At 32.7% G+C, this 22,429-nt stretch overlaps 1 protein-coding gene across 2 annotated transcripts; it reads left to right on the top strand.

The window, feature by feature from the left end:
- The first annotated feature begins 5,413 nt into the window (after window positions 1-5,413).
- LOC133303813 (glycerophosphodiester phosphodiesterase GDPD1, chloroplastic-like) lies at window positions 5,414-7,634 on the top strand. Of its 2 annotated transcripts, none has more exons than XM_061503789.1 (5): window positions 5,414-5,601; window positions 5,723-5,870; window positions 6,195-6,254; window positions 6,350-6,924; window positions 7,059-7,634. In XM_061503789.1, exons 1-5 carry the CDS (start codon window positions 5,504-5,506, stop codon window positions 7,294-7,296), a joined length of 1,119 nt encoding a protein of 372 aa, XP_061359773.1. In that variant the 5' UTR covers window positions 5,414-5,503; the 3' UTR covers window positions 7,297-7,634. The 2 variants fall into 2 exon arrangements, with proteins under 2 accessions (XP_061359773.1, XP_061359772.1); XM_061503788.1 differs by having other exon boundaries at window positions 5,416-5,600; window positions 5,689-5,870.
- Window positions 7,635-22,429: the final 14,795 nt, after the last annotated feature.

The raw sequence follows: 22,429 nt of genomic DNA, 5'->3' as shown, positions 1-22,429 counted from the left end.
AGTATTTTTTATATAGTCCTTGAGTAGCCATTTACAAGATTTGTTTGTTATGTTTTTTCCTAATTTTGTCAAAAGATAATATTGGTTGAAGTAGATTAAAAAAATATAAAAAAATAAAATATATTGAAAAGGTATAGAAGAAGTAAATTTGTAAAAAGTAGATCTAAACATAATAAGTTGGTTTTGTTTATATCTATCTGATTATAAAAATATAATAATCAAATAAATAATATAAAATAATTGAATTAAGAATAAAAAAATTAATGGATAAAAAATCGATTTAAATATGATAAATTTATTTTAATTTTTAACGGATCTCAAATAAATTTAATATCTATCTAAATATCAATATATAATATATGAATAAGATAAAAAAAATAGAATTAGGATTTAAAAATTGGATACAGAGGAAATTTAAACATGATAAAATTTATTTAATTATTTAATAAATATTAAATATGTTTGATGTTATCTAAATATAAGTATTTTTTTTATAAACAAAATATAAGTATTTATTTTGTAGTTAATCCGATTGATTTGAATATTTTTATTTAAGTTATGTTTTATTATATTGTAATTTATGTAGTTTGTTATATATATATATATATATATATATATATATATATATATATATATATATATATATTCTGAATATTTTTATTTAACTATACAATTTTTTATTTAATTATGACTTTTAAAATATTTGTAATTTCTGAATCTCTGATTGATTATTACTCGTTATGAGCTCAAAAAACTTATATAACAAACTTCTAGACTTACTAATAAGAAACCCATAAATTCAAAAATTAAGCATGAGGACGATTGGCAGCATCTCTCAAGTTTTTAATTCTTAATAGATCTTAATAGAAGTTATGTAGTGTGTGGATGTGGTTTCTAAATTTATCACAACCTCTTTTTAACTCATTTGTAGAATTGATGAAGAGAGAAAACAATTGGCAGGGGTATAGCATTGTTAATCAGGTGTTAAATTTATCATTGGATTAATTGCGTTTTTCTATTTTAATAAAAAAATTTAGCAAAACCAAAAGTTTTTTCGTTTTAAGCAAACTCAAATGTCTAAGAATATTATTTGTTATTTAACAATTTATACATTATATATTGTGGATAATGACTCACAAACCACTTCTTATTAATTTATTTTGAGTTAATATGGGTTTTTTTTGTCACTCAGCTTTCCATAATTTTAAATAATTACAAATTCAATTGTTTATTTTAAAGTAAAGCTGAAAAACAGAAAGATCAAATGATCATATACTTTAGTTGAAGTCAGTTTTAGTAGAGCAAAAGAAATAGTTGCTGTCAAGATACCCACTTTGATTGCAACACTAAGCAAGAGTCATTTTTTATTATACTTACATAAAACAAAATTAGCAAGAGACAAGAAGGACAATGTGTGGCTGCCACTCAATTACTAACAACTTGAGTATGCGTTGGTCCACCACCCATGCCGCATAATGTAACATTTTAATTCTATTGCTAATTTATGTATACTGATATGGTCTTATATGTTATCCAATCTTGTATTGTTTAATGTACAACACTCTAGCTTTTCTTCCTCTGTTTGCCTTACTTTATTTGCCGATCATGTCCTCTGCATAACTAGACCTGAATCGTGGGCCCACGTCACCTCCATCAACCAAACAAGACAAATCCTCTAGCATTCTTTAAAAAAGAAAATTATGTACACGTAATTGGGTCAAGGAAGGGAAAATTAGTCTAATAAAGCTTCGAGTTTTCTAGATGAATCTACCTTTATTTTAAAAAATATTTATTAATTTATCTTATTTTTAAAAGTTTTTATCAACTTGTTTTATTTTGGTCAAAATAGATCATGATGAAATTTATAAATATGACACACATCAGTCACACAATAATGACATGTGTCATATTTATAGGACTCATAATCAAACGTGATCATTTTTTTTATCAAAGTATGATAAAAGATAAGTAATTCTTTTAATATGATTGGAAAATAATTTAAAAAATTGAATAAATTGATAAACAATTTTTAAAATAATAGTGAATTATCATTCTCCCTTATAAATTTATAATACTAGGCTGGGAAGACTTAGAGCAGTCAGTAAAAAAAAGAACTTAACAGAAAATAATATTATCTCAATTTAAATTTTTTTTATCTCAAATAACACTAAATTTGCCTAAAAACTATTTGATCCAGAAACAAACCGTATGAAAAACCGTTTTATTTTATTTTTAGCTTTCCTTATGCGACCCAGAAACAAATCTCTTGTAACATATCTCCCTTATCTGATTAGTACCCATCTCATAGGTGCTGTTGTGCCACCACGTCATTATATTCTGGTTCTACATACACGTCATTGCAGAGTCACGATATTAAATGATCCTTAAAAAATTTCAATTTGCGACTCAGAGAAAAAAGAAAGAAAAGAAAAACCCAAAAATAGAAAAATGGTCAAGTCTCCGGAATGCTCGGAAAATCCCCACCTTCCATCTAGTCATATAAGATATATTCATGCTGTCACAAAGTTCTTACCAGCCACCGATTCTAATGTCACATGCCCCCGCACCGTCACATATGACACAACATCTATCTCTTCCGCGTTACGCTCGCTTGCCAATTCAACTTCCACCCCAACACCATTATTCCCTATCATTTCTCTACTTTATTTATATATAATTAAGGTTCGTTTTTCCTGTCGTTATCGTAGATAAATTATATACAGTAAACTTAATACGACGTTATTTTATGACGGAAATCATGATATTTTTATAATTTTAATTTATTTCAGGCTATAATAGTCTGTATATTTATAATTTTTTAAGATTTCAATACCAAAACGATATCATTTTAAGAATAAATACAAATAACTTATGTGCATTTTTTCAATATAATTATCATATGCTAAAAATGTTTATCTTTTTTTGACACAACTTATATCCTTTCACTCTCACAAAGATGTGGGACTCACACCTTTATATTTTTTTTATCCACTCTCTCTTCTCCTTTATCTATTTCTTTTTCTCACTTAAAATGATACAACTTTACGTCTTAAAATGATACATATTTTTCGCTTATCATATTATTGTATTTGTAATGCAATAATAGATGTTCACTTTAAGAAAAATATATACTAATAAGGGATAATATCATGTAAAACCTAAAGCTTTTTTTGCTTTGCATTTACATTACATTTATATAAATCAGATATAGACTATTACAGAGGAAAAGCTTCCGAAATTTACTCATATTCTTGAATGAATCATCAAGTTACACGCTGCTGAACTTTATGCATACCGAAAAGAAAGAAAAACAAAACTGGTTCCTAACTCACCTGATGAATCAAAGATTCAAACTTTTCTTTAAAAATAATAATAATAATAAGAGGAGGGATATTATTACTATAAATTTTTTTTACCACCAACTCACTATTTATTTAATCACCATTGAATCAATATGTTTTCTTTTTTTAAAAACTTTTTAACATTCTCTCTCTTTAATCCAATGATAATTAAATAGGTAATAAGTTGGTAGTAGAAAATTTTGACAGTAATAATATCCTCCATAATAAGTTTTGGTACTATATATAGTTTTCGCAAATGTTTTAGTTAAATTTTGGGATGACCCCAGAAGCTCCCCATCGTAGCAGAATCTTTTAGTTATTGTCTTGACTCGTGAACGTGCTCTCTACATGCTGCAATTTCTATATATATTATTGGAAATTACCCGAAATTAAAGTTGATTTTATTATTAAGTGGTGTTTATATACAAATAGAAGCTGATGAATACATTTAAGGGAAAAATATTTTTTAGAAATAAAATTATCTCTTACAATCTTAAAATAATATTTTTTTGGGATTTAGAATTTTTTTTATAATAATTTCACTTTTCTATTACATCATGTATTTTATTTAAATATTATATATTTTTCAAACCCCTAAATGATATAATTTTAGGGTTTAAAAAAATACAAAGCATTTTAATAATTTTTTCTATTATATCAAATATTTTACTAAAATATCTTTTTTTCAAAGGACGTTGTTTTGAAATTACAAGGAACATTAATTTCTTAATTTAAACAATTAATAGATAAAAGGATAAAAATACAAGCAATTTACATCATTTAAATCTTATTTTATCCTTATCTGTAATATATATTAATGTATGAACGATTAGTGAGTTCAATGTATAAAAAGTGTATACGTGAGAAAAGCCTTTTGCAGTATTCATGGTCGTGTATTATTATATATATATATATATATATATATATATATATATATATATATATATATATATATATATGGGGAGGGTTCTTTTGACTCCAGAGTAAGACTTTTAAGTCTTACTCCAAATCTCAGCCGTTGATGGACGGAAATCAACGGTTGTCATTAATAGTATAATTAATAATTAATTAATTAATATAACTTCCTAAATTATAACCGTTGGATGGACGGAAATCAACGGTTAGGATGGAGAGTAAGACTTATAAGTCTTACTCTTGAGTCAAATGATCTCTCCTATATAGTTTGACACTTCATCTGAGAGTCATTAGATCAAAAATGATCAACGACTCTGATTTGTAAGCATGTGACACCATTGATTTTTTTTGATCTAACGGTTCTCAGATGAGGTGTCAAACTTCAAATTTGACACCGGTGTCAAAAAGATCCTACCTCTCTCTATATATATATATATATATATATATATATATATATATATATATATATATATATATATATAGGACTTATCATTTTTCAAAGTCGGAGATAAAGTTATCTCTAGTTACTAAATCGTAACTGTACAAAGATGAATCAATGATGATAATGGAAGAGAGAGAAAATGATAATCATAACCATTCAAAGGTGAATCAATACATATAAAGAAATAAATAATCAAAACGACATAGTTTTAGAGTGGTAGAAGATAAATTTATCTCAAGCAGCTTGAGAAATGTTTTATACAGTATAATTAGCTTTTTCTTGGTTGAATAACGACATACTCTCATCTCATGTTGACTCAATGTATAAATGTTGGCGTGAACTACGTGTACATGAATTTATTTTGGGTTTATTAATTACACATACAAAAATATATAGGTTCATAATTTAATTTAATTTTATTATCCTTAAATGGACTGAAAAGAAAAATATTAACCTCGTTTACTTTCTCCTCAAATGTTTTCCTACGGACTCAAATTTTCTAATCAGGAGAATTATTTTGACACGGCAGAATAAATTAGTAACAAAAGAAAATAGAGAAACGAATAGTTAGGGTCCAAAAATTAAAAAGGGGAGAGAATAAAGGGAAGGAATATCCAAAGCATATGACATCAAAGAAAGAATATTCGTTGCGGAGATCCCGTTGGGATTGTCCAGTGTGGGTTTTGGTTCGAAACCATAAATACCAACAAACCAAGCCAATTTTTTTCACCACCATCGCAACGCAACCTTCCTCACAATCCTTTCATTCTTTCACTCCCCTAAACACACATAAAAATAAAAAAAAATGGCTCTCAAAGCCGTCCACGTCACCGACGTCCCTTCCCTTGATCTTGTGCCGGAGAATGCCTCTCTAGCTTTATGCTCCACCCGCTTCTCAAACGGTACTCACCGCCTCTCTCTCTCTCTCTTTTATCATCGATGAAATTCATTTATTTATTTATTTATTTTATTAAATATGGATATTTTTAGGGGTGGAAATGAGCCGGAGCCGGTTCAAGATGCCAAAGTTTGTGGTGATCGGACATAGGGGAAATGGCATGAACGTCTTGCAATCTTCGGATCGGAGAATGAGAGCCATAAAAGAAAACTCCATCATGTCTTTCAACGCCGCTGCTAATTTCCCTCTCGATTTCGTTGAATTTGACGTTCAGGTAACCATTCTTTCTCTTTCTTTCTTGTTTGTTTGTTTGTTTCAACCAATTAAGGAATATTCGACGTATGTTCTTGTTCTTGTTCGCCGCGTTTATGATGCGTACGCGCTTTTTTTTTCTTCCCTTTTTTTTTTTTTTTTTCATATTTGCCCCTTTGGCGCTTTCGTAAATAAGCTGTGTTTCTTGGGTTTTTTTTTTTAAAAAAAAAAAAATTTACTTGAATGGTTTGGTATTGTACTGATTGGCTTTTTTTTATTATTTAAAAAAGAAAAAGAAGCAGAACAAAAAAAGTTAAAGCAAAACTGCACGTGTGGTTTTTTGTAGGTGACAAAAGATGACTGCCCTGTCATTTTCCACGACGATTTCATCCTCTCTGAGGAGAATGTAAGATCCTTATTCTTCTTTCTTTTTAAATCAGTCAATATATGAGTTTCTTTCTTGGTTGATTCTGAATGTGCATTTGGGTTTTTGTTTTGTAGGGTAATGTGTTTGAGAAGAGAATCCCAGAGCTGTGTCTATCTGAGTTTCTATCTTATGGTCCTCAAAGAGAGCCTGAAATGGAGGGAAGAGTTTTGCTCAGAAAAACCAAGGATGGTAGAATAGTGCGATGGGATGTTGAACAAGATGACTCACTCTGCACACTCCAAGAAGCATTTATCAATGTTGAACCTTCATTGGGTTTTAACATTGAGTTGAAATTCGATGATAACATTGTCTATGCGCAAGATCATCTCGTACATGTCCTTCAGGCAATCTTGAAGGTTGTGTTTGATTATGCTAAAGACAGGCCCATAATTTTCTCAACTTTCCAGCCTGATGCAGCATTGCTCGTTCGGAAGTTGCAAAGCACATACCCTGTATTCTTCTTGACAAATGGTGGATGTGAAGTCTATGAAGATGTGAGAAGGAACTCCTTGGAGGAAGCTATGAAGCTCTGTTTGGAGAATGAATTGGACGGAATTGTCTCTGAGGTTAAAGGCATATTTAGAAATCCTGGAGCAGTAACAAAGATCAAGGAGTCCAAGCTATGTCTTCTTACCTATGGCAAATTAAAGTATGTTGTTGGTTTTTTTAGTCCCATTTTTTATTTTTGCTTATTTGGTGGTTGAAGTTTTCGAGAAATTGTTGTTGTGTGTAAATATTCTGGCTGTTGATTTTTTTTTTTTTTATTTTGGTCTGGCATTGCAGCAATGTTTCAGAAGCAGTTTACCTGCAACATCTTATGGGAATCGATGGGGTGATTGTGGATTTTGTCCAAGAAATAACACAGGCAGTTGCGGATATGATAAAGCCAACAAAGGTTGGTGGTGATGTAGAGGGTTTGACTGAAGGGATTGGGAAGGTGCAGGTGAACTCAAAGCCTCAATTCTCGCAGCTGGAGCTATCTTTTCTTTTAAAGCTCATTCCACAATTGATTCAGCTGTAATGGGAAGAAGAGAATGCATTTCGCACGGCTTTTAATTGATTTGGCCTTTCACATACTAGTGATAGTTTAGGAGTCTCAAACGTCCTTTATTTTAATTCCTGCTTTTTTTAAACACAAACAGTACACTTGTGGAGAGTTGCATTAAGGCTTTAATTCTTGTACAGATATATTTTCTGCATTTCACTTGAGAATGAAGGAAAGAGTTATTATGTATGAACTGGTAGTTTGGTGGTCCTTACAAATATAGTTGACAGGTGCTCTTTTCATTGTACCAAAATTACATGTATGACATTATTGTACCCCCATACGCTATGTAAAAATACGGAAACTTTATTTTATCTCATCCTGTTGATATTTGATGTTACTTTATCTGCTATCTTATATGTTTCCTATGTTACAATTTTTGTATATATCTCTTTCTTATTAATATTTGCAAATTATATTTGAATCTCTCCTATTATGATAATGGGAAATACAAGAAAATAAAAATCAAATGTTGTGCTGATTCATAAAAAAATGTGTTGGGCTTTTATTTTTTTATTATTAAAGCAGTGGATCCTACATGACATTGTGTCTACAGCAAATCACATCTTCGAACGCAAAGGACTTAAACCCCTATTATAATTGCATCTAACTTATTATGTGAATTTTTAAACGAAAGAATCCACTCCAATTTTTGGAAACTTGAAGCTCGAGCGATTATCCAGGTATTAAATTTTTTAATGGAAAGACTGTATTAAAAATTTACTTGAAGCTCAGCCCTGCACAAAGTCCATCAGTAGAATTTGACTTTTCTTATCTTTGACGAGGAATTTTATCATTTGAGTTATTTTCTAAGCTTCATAAATAATACGGTAACTTATTATTAAGCATAAAACTTTTAAATATATTTTTATATATAAATAAATCAATTTATTAACTTATATAAAATGAATGACTTTAAATAAGCCGAGTCAACCTCTTTTCTTATTTGGGAACACTAGATCACTGCTCATTTATCTTGTCACTTGACCAACGTAAGTGGGCAAGGTTGACGCATTTTCATAGCCCTATTCTACACAAGGAGAACTTCTTTCGTACAATTGCACTCGGTATGACGTGAGATGGTTATATTTCCATTATATATTTTTACAAATATATAATATAAATATTAAAATTATTTTTTTCTTCACGTTAGTCCATAAAGTATGAGAAAAGAGATTTTTTTTAATATTTATATTATATATTTTTAAAAATATATAATACAAATATGACGGACACACTAAACACAATATGCAATGTTGCATGTTAGATTTTTCCGTAAACAGGGATCACTAAACACAAATATGACTACAAATTTCATGGTTTGCATTTTACACGTGTCACAGGCTTGGGGATTTCAACTAGCGCACCCTTGAAAAACTCACAGCCAAGACTATCACGTGGCCATTATTTCGGAGATTATCTTCTGTATATCTGTCATTCAATAAGTAATATTTAGATAAAAAAATATTTTTCTCTCACTTTCATACAAACATGATAGTTATTCTTTATTTTTTATTGAATAAATGTACTGATTGAATAGTACAGTAATAATACCATAGATATTTCCGTTATTTTGGATTTTGAATATCCCAAACTCGAAGCAATTAAGCTCAAATATCTTGTCGTAACCATTTGACTACTTCTCTAAATACATTGAAGTAGAACTTCTTACTGCTATTACCTAAGAACAAGTTCAAATGGTTATCGGGAATAACATCACTGGATACTTTCATGTAAAAAAATATATGATATTGATATGAATAAAACTTCTCACTTCAAGGGAAGAATTCCTCCTTAACCAAAAAGTTCACACAATACTTCTTTGTTAATTTTGAAAGAGAAATTACACAATCTTATGGGTTATGTTTATCTCATTTTACATGAGATAAACAATTTTTCTACACACACAAAAAGGGTTGGGTCTCACCACTTTTTTTCTCTCTCCTCTTACATGTGGGTCTCACTTATATTTTTATTTCTACAACATGAGGTAACTTTTTTCCTACAACATAAGAAAAATATATTCCTAATCTTATATAGCCATACTCTTCCTCTTAAAATAGAAAAATACTCACAAGACAAATATACATTTTGTATCACATACTCACATAACAAAATCTAACAATAAAATCATATTACCTATCAACTATAACAACCAAATCAGCTATAACAACCTTTCAAGTCACTCCCTAATTTCCCTTACTTTTCTAATAACATACTAATTACCCATATGTATCATTCCACACCCCTTAACAAACACCTTGTCCTCAAGGTGGATAGATAGACTTGCCAAAATGCTGCATGTAAACACACCAAGCAAACACATTTTTTATTCCTTTTAATTCTCCAAATGCCACAATGTACTTAGCCTAACTCATCCAATAGCTTCAAATGCTACTAAGAAAGCATCATTTTCATTAACCTTAATATATTTTTTGCACTAGGCAGAGTGTCATTGATAACAAGCAATATCCTCTACAATTGTTGAAATTGAATAGTTTCTCGCTTATGATTCCTTCAAGTGATGAGATCCATTACTGTCACCAGAAAGCAAACAAAACTAAACGTCCTAAGAACAATCCATTTTGTAGACCAAGTTTCAATTTTCTTCTGCACAAAGTATATCTCTACAAGGAAATATATAGCCAATGGCAAAAACTTAAGGCTATTTGAAAGTATATCCTGAACATGTGCGGCTTATGTGCCCGGAGAGTATGGTTATCACTGTGCGGCTTATGTGCCCGGAGAGTATGATTATCTCTGTGCGGATTATGTTTCCAGAGACTCTTTTATCTCTGTGCGGATTATGTTCCCGAAGACTATTGTTCTGTTTTATGAGGACTATGATACAAGGAAGTATCATGTATTGAGGTGACTGCTGGAATAGGTGAGATGTCTTATGTTACTGCACAACTGAGATTGTACCGTGTGAAGAATGCAAAATGTAATGTCAAGTATATGCAATGTATAATATAAAATGAAAATGGTATAGTTAGTGAAAGGATTAAGGTACCATTGAATGACGAAATTGTATTATCAGTGCAAGGACCGATGTACAATAAAATTATGGATTGTATTATCAGTGCAAAGACTGATGTATAATTATCAATGCAAGGACTGATGTATAATTGTCAGTGCAAGGGCTGATGTGTAATTATCAGTGCAAGGACTGATGTACAATTGTCAGTGCAAGGACTGATGTACAATTATCAATGCAAGGGCTGATGTACAACTATCAGTGCAAGGAATGATGCACAATTATCAGTGCAAGGACTGATGTGTACTTATCAGTGCAAGGACTGATGTATGATAAAAGTGTAGATTGTATTAGTGATGCAATTAGTTCTATGTGATTGGACAATGTGTTGGATATCCCTACGTGATGGAATATATTATATTGAGATGAACATCAAAGATTAAATGACATGATTGTGAAATAAAGGTCTAAAGAGTGAAACAATTATGGGAATTATTAGCACATGTATTCTGTAATAAGTAAAAATGGTTAAGTTAGTAGAAATCTTAGGCATGAAGCCTTGGATGTGGAAGTCATTGCTGGATTTTGTGTTTAGGCCTTGAGATGATTAAGTTAATAGACAAACGAATAATGAATGTGAATTACAGGTATGATGTTGTAGATGGAAAGTTTCATGAATGGATTGCGGATGAAGACTTGAAGTGACTGACCTGAGATATAAACTATGATGAGGGTTATTAGTCCTTGTATCACTAGGAGAAAATATAGTTGTGATTATCTAAGAGGATGTGGAGACATGCGATAAAGTAAAGTAAAACATATAAATATGAAATTCACTATGAGTTGAGATTATTGGATACTGTAGAGTACCGTTGAAACTAGAAGGTATATGCTTGTGGGAAAGCTAAGGCATCAATGAAATTGTAAGATTAGAGTTCTTAGGGGAAAGGACTAGTACATTAAGGTATTGTTGAAACAGTATTGACAGCGAAAGGATTAAAGTACTAAAGAAAGTGTGAGTTGAAAATGTTCAAGAAAGGACGAGTAAATATACTTGGAAACTGTCAGAGGATATTGTGAACTGGAAAGCACGGACACACTCGGACACGCGGTCAACATTTAGGGAAACGCGGTCAACTCTCCGACACGTTCTGACACATTTTTCTGACACGCAGTCAACTTTTTTCGACACGCGGTCAACGCTCCGACACGTTTTCGGACAAGCTCAGACACGTTTTTTTTTAATCTTAATTTTATTTTGTTAACTAAATATAAAAGAAATAATTTATAAATTAATTTTTTTTCCACTATGAAATTTGACATGAAAAATTAACAAAGTACGAAAAATTATTTATATTCATATTTATGTTATGAAATTTAAATATTTGATTGGTTATATGAGTTATTATGGACTCTTATATGTATTAATTATAAATTATATTACATATGTTAAAAATTTTATTTAATATCAAAACGTGTCTCAACGTGTCGAAATATGACATTTTTTAGAATTAACGTGTCGGCGTGTCGTGTCTCGTGTCTATGTCCGTGCATCTTAGATTGTGAACGACCTTGGGTCAGAGAGATAGACAAAGATGAAAATGAATTGAGGATAGGCAGACGAATTTGTAATATAGTTATATTATTACCTATAAATTAGTGAAAGTGCAGCCTAAGGTATGACCTTGGCCTATGGAAGATTTAAACTATAGTGAATTAAAAGTCATATCACCGGAATTGGCAAGTAGTTATGAGGGATTGGGGAATGGTGGATACTGCAAAACAAAATTATGCCTGTGATGAAAGTAAAATGGAAAAGACATACACTTGAGGAGGCTACATTGGAGCGGAAGGATGAGGTGATCCGGCTATATCCCGAGTTAGTGGATAATTGCGATTTTAATTTTGCGGACACAATTTCAAAAAGGAGGGGTGAATATAACACCTCGTAGTTTTAAAACACTTAATTATAGTTAAAATGTTGGTTAGAGGGTTTATTTAGTAAAAATCTTGAAATTCAGGCAAAAATACACACGAAGGGTAAAATGATAATTTGACAAATACCTAACCTTAGTCTGTGAGATGATAAATTAGATTTGATTTGATGAAACTAATGAAGGAAATGAATTCAGAACGAAATTTGAAGTGGATAAACACTTTTTGAAATTTTTTTGATAAATAATGGTCGTTCCCGAAGTGGGAATGACATTCAGCAGGTTGTTCCTATGGTGGGAACAGTATTCAGTAAGTTGTTCCCAAAATAATGTTAAGGGTAATTATTAAATCACTTTGGTGAATGATAAAATGATGATTTGATGATTAGAACATAAATTAATTGGATGATTTGAGAGTTAATTGAAGATTAGTGGTGTGTTTGAGTGATTTTAAATAAGGTGACACTTGTGGGGCCTACCTCACTTAAGTGGGATATTAGGGCACATGAAAAATAGTAAGAGTGCATCATCTTCCTCATTTCCCCCATCAAAACCCGCAGCCCCCTTCCACCATTAAAGAAAGGAGTTAAAACTTGAGAAATTCATCACTCAGGCTACATTCAATGAAATCGAACGATTCCAAAGCCAAACTTGTGTAAAATTTTGAGAGGAACACATTGCTACCCTTATTTTCAAGTGGGGAGAACTGTGTGAAGAGATCCTCCCCTAATAAAGTGACGGTTTTGAAGCTTTGGTGGGTCATTGGAGGTGTCTTGGCTTGCTTTGGTGCTTGAAAACACATCCTAGGAGTTCTTGGAGATCATTTGTGGTAACTGTTCCAACCCTTGACTTGATTTGATGATAGATTGAAAATGGGTTTAGATTTTGAATAGGTATGAGTGGATTGAGGTAGTTGGAGGCATGTAATGGTAGTGTCCCTTTGAAATTTAATGCTCACAATGATGAATGATGATGAATGAACCAATAAAAATTATTGTGATAAAGTTTGGTAACTTAGACTAATTTTGATGGATGAACTAGGAGTTCTTGTAAAACAAGGTGTTGAGGAACGATGTAAATGAGTTATGGATGCCTTGAATCATTAATAATAAGGTAAAATGAGTGTGTAATGCATATGAATTGAGTGGAAAACCTTGTCCCCCTTGATATGTATTTTCGGTCTAGAGGGAACGATTAGGGGAACGTGATGCTAAGTGATAATGTAAGGTAAATGAGAATTGTATTGGTGTTGAGAAAAGTTGTGTAACCATAGAGTTGATTAGGTGTGATTGAAACACATTGGGTATCATTTTGGGCCTTGTGGCCGAACCTATAGTGTGATGGAGGGATTGCAATATGTTATATGTTATGCTTGTTGGGCAAGTTAATTGATGATCATGTGTGTGCGATCATTGTAGGTGGCCTCCCTCGGACACGATTGTAGAGGACTAACTCTTGAAGCTACGTAGCTTGAGAACTTCTAACAGGTAATCCCTTGGTACTGGGGTTAATCCCCGTGTGTGCTCCATTATGCCCATTGGGGTACGTAGAGTGTACCGTACCTCTGGCTAGTAGATAGTTGCCTTCGGACGTTAGGAACTTTCACTGGATAGGTCTCCGTGAGGGAGTTCCAGTTGACCTGGGACCATAGAGATGTTATCCTTTGAGGAGCGCTCTAGGAATGTCTCGGGTGTATTGGATGGAGGGTGCCTTAGATGATGTTCTGGGAACACATTCTTGGATGAGAACCCGTAGGCTATATGCCGAGGCAAATGGGCCAGATGTTGCGTGGTTTTGGCTTCGACCATTCCAGCTTCATCATATTTTTACTCCCTATGCATCCCTACTTCACTAAATTCCTTGCTTTATCCTGTTTTGGCTGTTATGATTCGTTATTGTACATTACATCTGAGTGAGCCATTAGGCGGAGTGATCTCTAGAACCTCTGGGTTACTGAGATATATTCGTATATCTCACCCCGTGTTTGAGGCATTATTTCAGGTAGTTGCAGTGGGACTGGAGCTGTGGGCAAGAGGCCCATAGGATGAGCACTTGGAGATTGAAGGAATTTTGCATTTTGAGGCCACTTTGGCAAAGGCTAGACTTAGGGCATGAACATTGTATATGGATTTAGGATTATGCGCATTTGTGCATGCCATATTTTGCCTAAATCTAGTTGTTGATTTATCATGTTGTACTTTAGAACATTTAATTGTATTATTTATCATTTGGAAAATTGTAATTGTGAACTCATGGACCTTGTGTAATATGTAAAGCATGTATGTGATGAAAGGGAAATAGGCCTATTTTAAGTTATAATTATGTATCTATTGTAAGAATGCAAGCAAATGGGACAATATGATTGTAATAATTCTAAGATTTGATAAAGTATGTAATGAATCATAAATGGATGAGAATATGTTAAATTCTTGTGGGTTGTAAGAGCACCAAGGCATTGTTGGTCCTTGAGTTCCACCCTTGTCTATTAGTTACCCTTGAGACATAACAACACACTTTTGATAAAGTGAGATAGGTTGAATAAACAAAGGAGGTGCCGCCAAAATTTATACTAAAATGGCAGTTTTTAGGCTAATTTGGGAGAGCATATCTTCCTCCACAGAGGTCCAATAGATATTTGTCATATATCTTCTTGAAGCTTGAGATATCAGCTATGTTGTATCAAAATTTGGTATCATTCAGAGTAGTAGAACTTTTCCAGTTTTCAAATGAATACAAACTACTCTGTTCCGCGTTGTAGAACGCAGCCTCTGTCAATGGTTTTCAAAAATTCATATCTCCCTCGTTTCTTACTCAAATTAGGTTTATGATATGTCAAATTAAAGCCCCAGGAATCTAGTTTCTTGTATCAAAAATTCAGAATTTTCTGGGTAGTGGATCACTCCCAGTATGGATTAGAACTAATGCTGCTGAATCTTGAAATGTTAAAATTGTAAGTGATGTTCCGATAGCAGGGACGGGAACGAATTTGTTTTAGGGGATGATAATGTCTTATGTTCAAATGGTGGAAATGACCCAAAAGGGGAGCGACTCGTGAGAATGACCCTAGAGAACGACTTATATGTACAGGGAATGTCCCGTGTATGGGGAACGTCACACGTTTCTAACTCATACATGATTTAGTAAAATGGATATAACTTGAGCTATAGAGCTCCACATCGAGTGAGGTTTGGACCTATATGAAGCTAACACATAGGGCTATAACATGATAAAATTTTAGTACCATTGAGCATATGGATCATTACCAGTTTAATTTATAAGATGCTGCCCTGTTTTATTTAGAGTTTGTTTACAGTTTTGAGAGATCAACTTATGGTGAGCGTATCCGGAGTTATAGAACTCTAAATGAGGTGTGTGTTACCTTTTTGGAAAGATAATTGAATCTATTTTAACATACTAAAATATGGGAAACTAATAATGTGTGGATCATGCCCAATAGTGAAAGGACAGAAGCATGTTCAGTGTTAGGAAAAGTGGAAAAGCAAGTTTTATGCTAAGTTGGTTTATGGGAACCTTTTAGCAACTTAAAATAAATATTGTATGATAGTTAAACATGTGTAATGTTAATTTCGCGCATAGATTTCAGTTATGATTATAGTTTATATCATTACGTTTTATATTATTTTCAAATGCTTACGTAATGAAAAGGAAAAAGTTTACTCGTATTTTTAAATAAACTGTTGTGATTGTAACTGCGCTTAATATCATAATCAATGTTAACAATATCAGTACGTAACAGGCTGTTACACTAAACGTCCTAAGAACAATCCATTTTGTAGACCAAGCTTCAATTTTCTTCTGCACAAAGTATATCTCTACAGGGAAATATATAGCCAATGGCAAAAACTTAAGGCTATTCGAAAGTATATCCTGAACATGTTTAGCCGAAAGGCAGGTAACAAAAGCAGTTTCAATTGATAGAAATTATTAACAAAGCCACTGTTGGGGTATTTTCTTGAACACCATCTATCAACAACATTGTATGTTGGCTGACTGTAAATCTGATATCATCCAACCAAATGAAGAGCGATGCAAGCATTAGCAAAGTCAATGAGCTAGTAAGGTTCGTAAAATCCAAACTCTGTCAAGAGGTTTCCTGGTGTTTGATCTCCAAAAGCTGCATATCCAAAGCATGCACAACATAGGTAGAAAAATATTGTAATGAAGACAACAATCAAGGAGGCCTTTTTCACGGTCTTGTTTTCTGGTGGAGGAGACTCTGAGTGTCCTGTATCTCAAAGAGTGTTTGGAGAACTGGAGCCAAGATATTGATGGATAACAAGTCTCCAATATTTTCGCCACCACAAATCTGAGTTGTTTGGTGGTCTAAGACATCACTATGCTCAAAATTTCCACCCCCAGGATCCTATAAATAATTCTAAACAGCAGCCATTCTCAGACACACTTTTTCAAACATTTTCAGTGCATTGGTTGAGGCATGACTTTTGGCACCTGTTGGGCTGTCCTTTGACAGCCCAAAATAAGAGACTTCAGCCAACCACTCTTTGTGACCTTGGAAGCCATCCTTATTAAGACTTTTCACATCAACAACAATGCCCATGCCAGCTTAGGCAGCAACCAGTGATTGGTTATCAATCAAACCCTTAAAAATTAATCCAGAACCACCTTATCCTAACACACAGTCTGTACGAAAATTTCTGGTGGCAGCCACAAATTCTATGAAAGCAAAGCTCTTCGGATTGAATAATTGTAAGATCTCATCCTCACTCCGTGGAGTCTGAGGCACCGAGACTGCTGAGACCTTACTACTTGGGCCGCTGAGATCATTTGCATCGACACTCACATACTTTGAACTTAACCCAGATGTTGGATATGGAGAATTGATGCGCATCTGGTTTTCCAGATCTGGGTTAGCGATGAGAAATCTGGTGAAGAAGAAACGACCCTAATATCTGGCTTCGCGAAGAAAACTCTGAAGAAACTGGGTCGACATTAGTTGAATCCGATGCGGGTTGAGTAGATGACGCTGTGGAGGGTGTGATTTTAGATTTAATACTAGAAAGTAATTGAAGCATTGACCGCATCTCTTGCGCATTTATTGCTGGCTTCCTAGTATTTGTGGTATGGTTGGAATGAGCCAACCATAATTGCTCTCAATACGAAAGCACCAATTGATATGAATAAAACTTTCTCACTTTGAGGGGGGAATTCTTCCTTAACCAAAAAGTTCACGAAATACTCCTTTGTTAATTTTGAAAGAGAAATTACAAAGTCTTATATAGCCATACTCTCCCTCTTAAAATAGAAAAATGCTCACAAGACATAACAGAATCTAACAATAAAATCCTATTACCTATCAGCTATAACAACCAAATCAGCTATGACAACCTTCCAAGTCACTCCATAATTTTCCTTACTTGCCTAATAACATACTAATTACCCATATGTATTAGATATGGTTATATGAGAAATTATAATTATACAAAGATAGATTAATGATGATAAAAAAAGAAAAATACATATTAAAATAGGTAATTATAAAATCATCACCATTAATTCATTTTGTATGATTATAATTTTTTTATTTGACCATTTATTTTTTATTTTAATATGAGAGAATCCATTTCCGAATAACATTATATGCCGGTTCACGATTTGTCTAATTTTAACACTATTATGTCTAATTTTGGAGTATAAATTTGTCTCTTAAGAAGGGAACGGTCCAAGAAGAAGAGTCAAGGTGAACAAGTCTGAATGAGAAGAGGGAAGGGGGTCTTAACGTAATGGAATGCAATTCCAAAATCCAAAACTTTTTGGGGCCTTAACATAGTCTCTCAAAATGAATAGCAGAGTCCCTTTTGAGGGATAATTAAGATCAGTGGAACCATTTTCTAGCAAAAGCAAAGCTTAGGAAAGTTGTCCCTTCGGTTGCAAGTAACCTCAACCACGTTATATTTGCAATTATAATCAGAATCTGCTTCTGGCAGGCATAAGGAAATTTGATGATAACATAGAATATGTATCAGATCCCTAGAAGGTGTAACTAGAATCTACTTCAGGCATAGACAAAATTCTTAGGTTATGCAAGACTTATGAAAGTAAAACAGCATCAGATTCCTTGTTCCTTACTATGCTGCTTCATATTGTCGTATATTTAATTTAATGTGCTATTTTTTTTTTTTTGTCCAATTGGTATAATATTGAGTTCCTTTATCACTAAGCATAGCTTAAAGCCCCAAGCAATTATGGAGTGTTCATTCCGCAAAAGACTATGTTCAACGTTTGTTTACCCACTTTTATCCTGATTTCTTTATGAAACAGGATTTAAATCAGAAGTACAAGAAAAATAGCAAAACAAACCAAGTTTTAACTTGAATGGCAGAACAACAGATAAAAGTAAAGAAAAAAGTTACAGCTAGTATAAAATTTATAACCGGAAAAGACCAACCCAATAAATAAATAAATAATCGTAAGTTATGATTCCATATATGTAGGAATGAGCTTGATGAGTGGAGTGAATTAGAATGCTTAAGTGCTTAGCTATTCATAGTTGGATGAGTTCTTTTTGATACATTGTCTTAAGTTACAATTAATCTCAAATTCTAAGTTTTACCGAAATTTTGTAATTCATTAAAAAAAAAAGTTTTAAAGTTTCTAAAGTTACTTTAAATAACTTTATTTAATGCTTACCAAAATACAAAAAAAATAAAAAATATGTGGGGTCCATGTGAACCCATGTGAAGAAAGAGAAAAAAAAAACATAAGCCCCACACATTTTTGTGTGTGTGTATTTTAGTGAATATTAAATAAAGTTATCTAAAGTACTTTAGAAACTTTAAACCAAACAAAAAAAGGTTCATTTTTCTAATGGTACTTTAGAAAATTCTATCCAATATTCACCGAAATGATGCGTTTTAGGCAAGAAATCATGACGTGTTTGTAATTTTAATTTATTTCAGGTTTATAATAATCTTTGTCATTCTAATTTTTTAATATTTCATAACCAAAATGACATCGTTTCGATGAATATTAGACAAAATTTTGTAACATTAGATACTTTATTCAAAAAAAAAAAAAACAATACTAAATTTCTCTAGTTAGTTAGCATGTAATATACACCGAAGACAAAACCTTTGTCTTGATCATTCTAGAGCCTAGCCCATTTTAAACCCAGTCTGTAGGCCCAATTAGAAATCTACTGAGTCCAACCATAGTTTATTCTCCAAGGTTACAAGTTACAACCTCCACCACAAAACCATAAATTACTTTTTCAAAATTCATAAAAACAATACTATTTAGTTTGTGAAAGCAGATATTGATCCTCCATTCAAAAGCTTAAATCGTTGGAATGGAATTAAGAAGGGAATGGAAGGTCTGTAATGGGTTCTTTGTTTAGAGCAGTCCCAAGACGTAAAGGTACAGACATGGCATATTTCCCTTCCCTGCAGTTGGGATCAGATTCAATTCTACTTATCAACTTTCACTTGCTTACTTAGATTGCGAATCTTAGCCTTATGGACAATGAATACTAGTTGAGTGTCCCCATTTTTTTTATTTTATTTGGTTTTGCCAAGATCAAGATATTCTCTATTTTATTTATAAAATAAACCTGGTATTTGCAACATAATTGAGATTGTAGAGTGGCTGATTTTACTAATATCATATATGCGAGTGAGTTCGTCCAAAACAACAAAGAATATTAGTATTGATAAAATACATGGGAAAAGGCAGGTATGGGTATGATATGAGGTGACTTGAAGAACATAACAACAAAGGCACTAATTTAAGATGGATAAGATGATAGGTTGAATTAATTATAATAATATAATAAGACAGACATAGATATCACGATCATCCATGGCAAGGAATCTCCATGACTAGTTGCATTGGCATTTTAGAAATCGTAAAACGGCTCTAATGGACCCGCCGCCCCATCATGACATGGGCTTGTGTTTGGGTTGTGAGTGCATTGCATAAGATACAAATACAATGAATTATCTATTATCAGCATTTTTAAGTAATAAGTAGTCCCCATAAGTCATTGACATTATTATTAGGGGTATTTGTTTCTCCTATTGTGGGATAAACAATATACATTCCTGCAAAAACATAAGTTTATGGGATTCATAAACAAAAATAAATAAATAAAGAAGCTCGATGTTCCAAAAATAAATAAGTTTATGGAAGATGTCGTTTTTTTTCTACAACAGGAAAGAAAACAAGCTAAGAGGAAAGGATCCACGTGTTCCAACATGAATCTAGAGGCATGGTGTTCTTCAAAGTTTTTAATTGTTAGAAATCGACACACAAATAGCAAAACATAAAAGAGAAAAGAAAGAGAAATTGACACAGTGATTTATCCTAATTTATCCAATGTAGGATACGTCTAGCTTATCTGTATTATATTCACTCTTAGTTTATAAGGGAATATAAATAGGATTTAAAAAATCCTAACAACAGTTATTCATGGATTCAAGCCCAAACTACTAACAAATAGATAAATATAATGACTCAGCAATGAGTCATCAATGAGTCAGAGGCCCACAACAGTACCAGGCCTCTACGGGCCCTCATCAATGAGCGGGACCACAATTGATTTTATGTTGACCCCGCCAACAAGAGCTTTCATCAGTATGCAAAGTATGAGCCATACCCAATATTTTTTCACTTAGTGAATACTTCGCATGTTTCTTAAGTCCCAATGCAACTATACACTATTCAAACTTCTCTGAAGTCACTGCCTTGGTCATAAAATCAGCATTGTCGACCTTTGTGTCAACCTTCTCCAGTAATACAACATTGTCTTCAATCTTCTCTACGATGAAATAGTACTGTATACCGATATGCTTGGTCCATGCATGAAAACTTGGGTTCTTAGCCAAGAAAATAACGCTCTAACTGTCACCAGCATAATAATTTCAAGTGGTCAAATCCCTTAGGATTAGACATCAAATCTTCCATTTGTTTCTTTACATTAACCACCCCAATTTATTCAAGTGTACACCATCTATCAGAGACTTATAACTTCTAATTAAACATAAAATATTCAAACTCATACTAAGCATACTTGTGCACATTTTTCAATAATCCATCAGGTTCTAAGTCACTCACCTTAATGAAGTCCATTCACCAAGTCCACCTGTACATAATTATTGTACTACACTACACAAGTACGTAGGAATCTTACTAATACTATCTTCATACTATAAACTCCTCTCAAATATATATTTATTATCCACAGTACTACAACTTCACCTATGCTAATACTGTATATATCATAGGTTTGTTTATGATTTTTTTTTTTGTAATATTATGATTTTTACTTATAATACAACTTTAGAATTTTCCTCTACAAGGTTAGACAAAACAGTTAAGTCTGTTTCCCTTAAGTTCTATAATATTCACATTTTACATTATGCCATCTCTTGTCCATGGAGCAGTCAATACTGCAGCCACAACATCAGGCTAAGGACTTACACTCGGTGCTCCAGGGTTGCCACGGAGGCTTCTTACGATGACCACACATGTAACACAAAGGAATGGGCTGATCAGAGCCACACTAAGGAATCATATGCAGGAATCGAAAAGAATCTACATACAACTATGCAGCACAGAACACAACTATACTTTATCAGAGTTCCCTAACAAAACTGCTCTGATACCATAAAATGTAACAGCCTGTTGTACACCGGTATTGTTAACATTAATTATGATATTAAGCGCAGTTACAATCACAGCAATTCATTTATAAAAAAAACACGAATAAACTTTTTCCGTTATTACGCGAGTATTTAAAACCGTAAACAACGTAATAAATAAAAGCTGTGATCATAACTGTAAACTCTTGCGGAATACTTGTTTGAAATATTTTTATATCTTATTTTACTTAATATAAGACGCTAAGGGGTTCCCATAAACCTACTTAGCCAATTACTCAGTCTTATGTTTTCTACCTATCCGAACATGGTACGGTTATTATTTTTCTGCGGATACACCGCATGAAACCAGTCCTTCATCTTTAGCTATATTTTTTTCTTACTTAAATACCTTTCCAATGAGCCATCACACGAGTCATTTCGATCTCGTTTGCTCCAGATATCGCCGTTTGAAGTGGACAAGCAAAACTGCCAACCAACCCCAAAACAGCTCCAAACATCCTTCACTCCACGAATTACTGCAGAAAAACCACTCACTCAAATGCTCTCAAATTTGTATACCA

This window comes from Gastrolobium bilobum, unplaced genomic scaffold (genome assembly GCF_033153095.1).
Source record: "Gastrolobium bilobum isolate Gb01-03AN ecotype WA unplaced genomic scaffold, APGP_CSIRO_Gbil_v1 utg20970, whole genome shotgun sequence".
Taxonomy (NCBI): Eukaryota; Viridiplantae; Streptophyta; class Magnoliopsida; order Fabales; family Fabaceae; genus Gastrolobium; species Gastrolobium bilobum.
This window is presented reverse-complemented; position numbering and strand designations above follow the sequence as displayed.

What these genes read in the sequence shown, in the direction of transcription:
- LOC133303813 (XM_061503788.1), top strand. Translation starts at nt 5,504, where the DNA reads ATGGCTCTCAAAGCCGTCCACGTCACCGACGTCCCTTCCCTTGATCTT. An exon ending in TCGTTGAATTTGACGTTCAG is followed by an intron (nt 5,871 to 6,194) that starts GTAACCATTCTT and finishes GGTTTTTTGTAG; the next exon opens with GTGACAAAAGATGACTGCCC. An exon ending in TCATCCTCTCTGAGGAGAAT is followed by an intron (nt 6,255 to 6,349) that starts GTAAGATCCTTA and finishes TTTGTTTTGTAG; the next exon opens with GGTAATGTGTTTGAGAAGAG.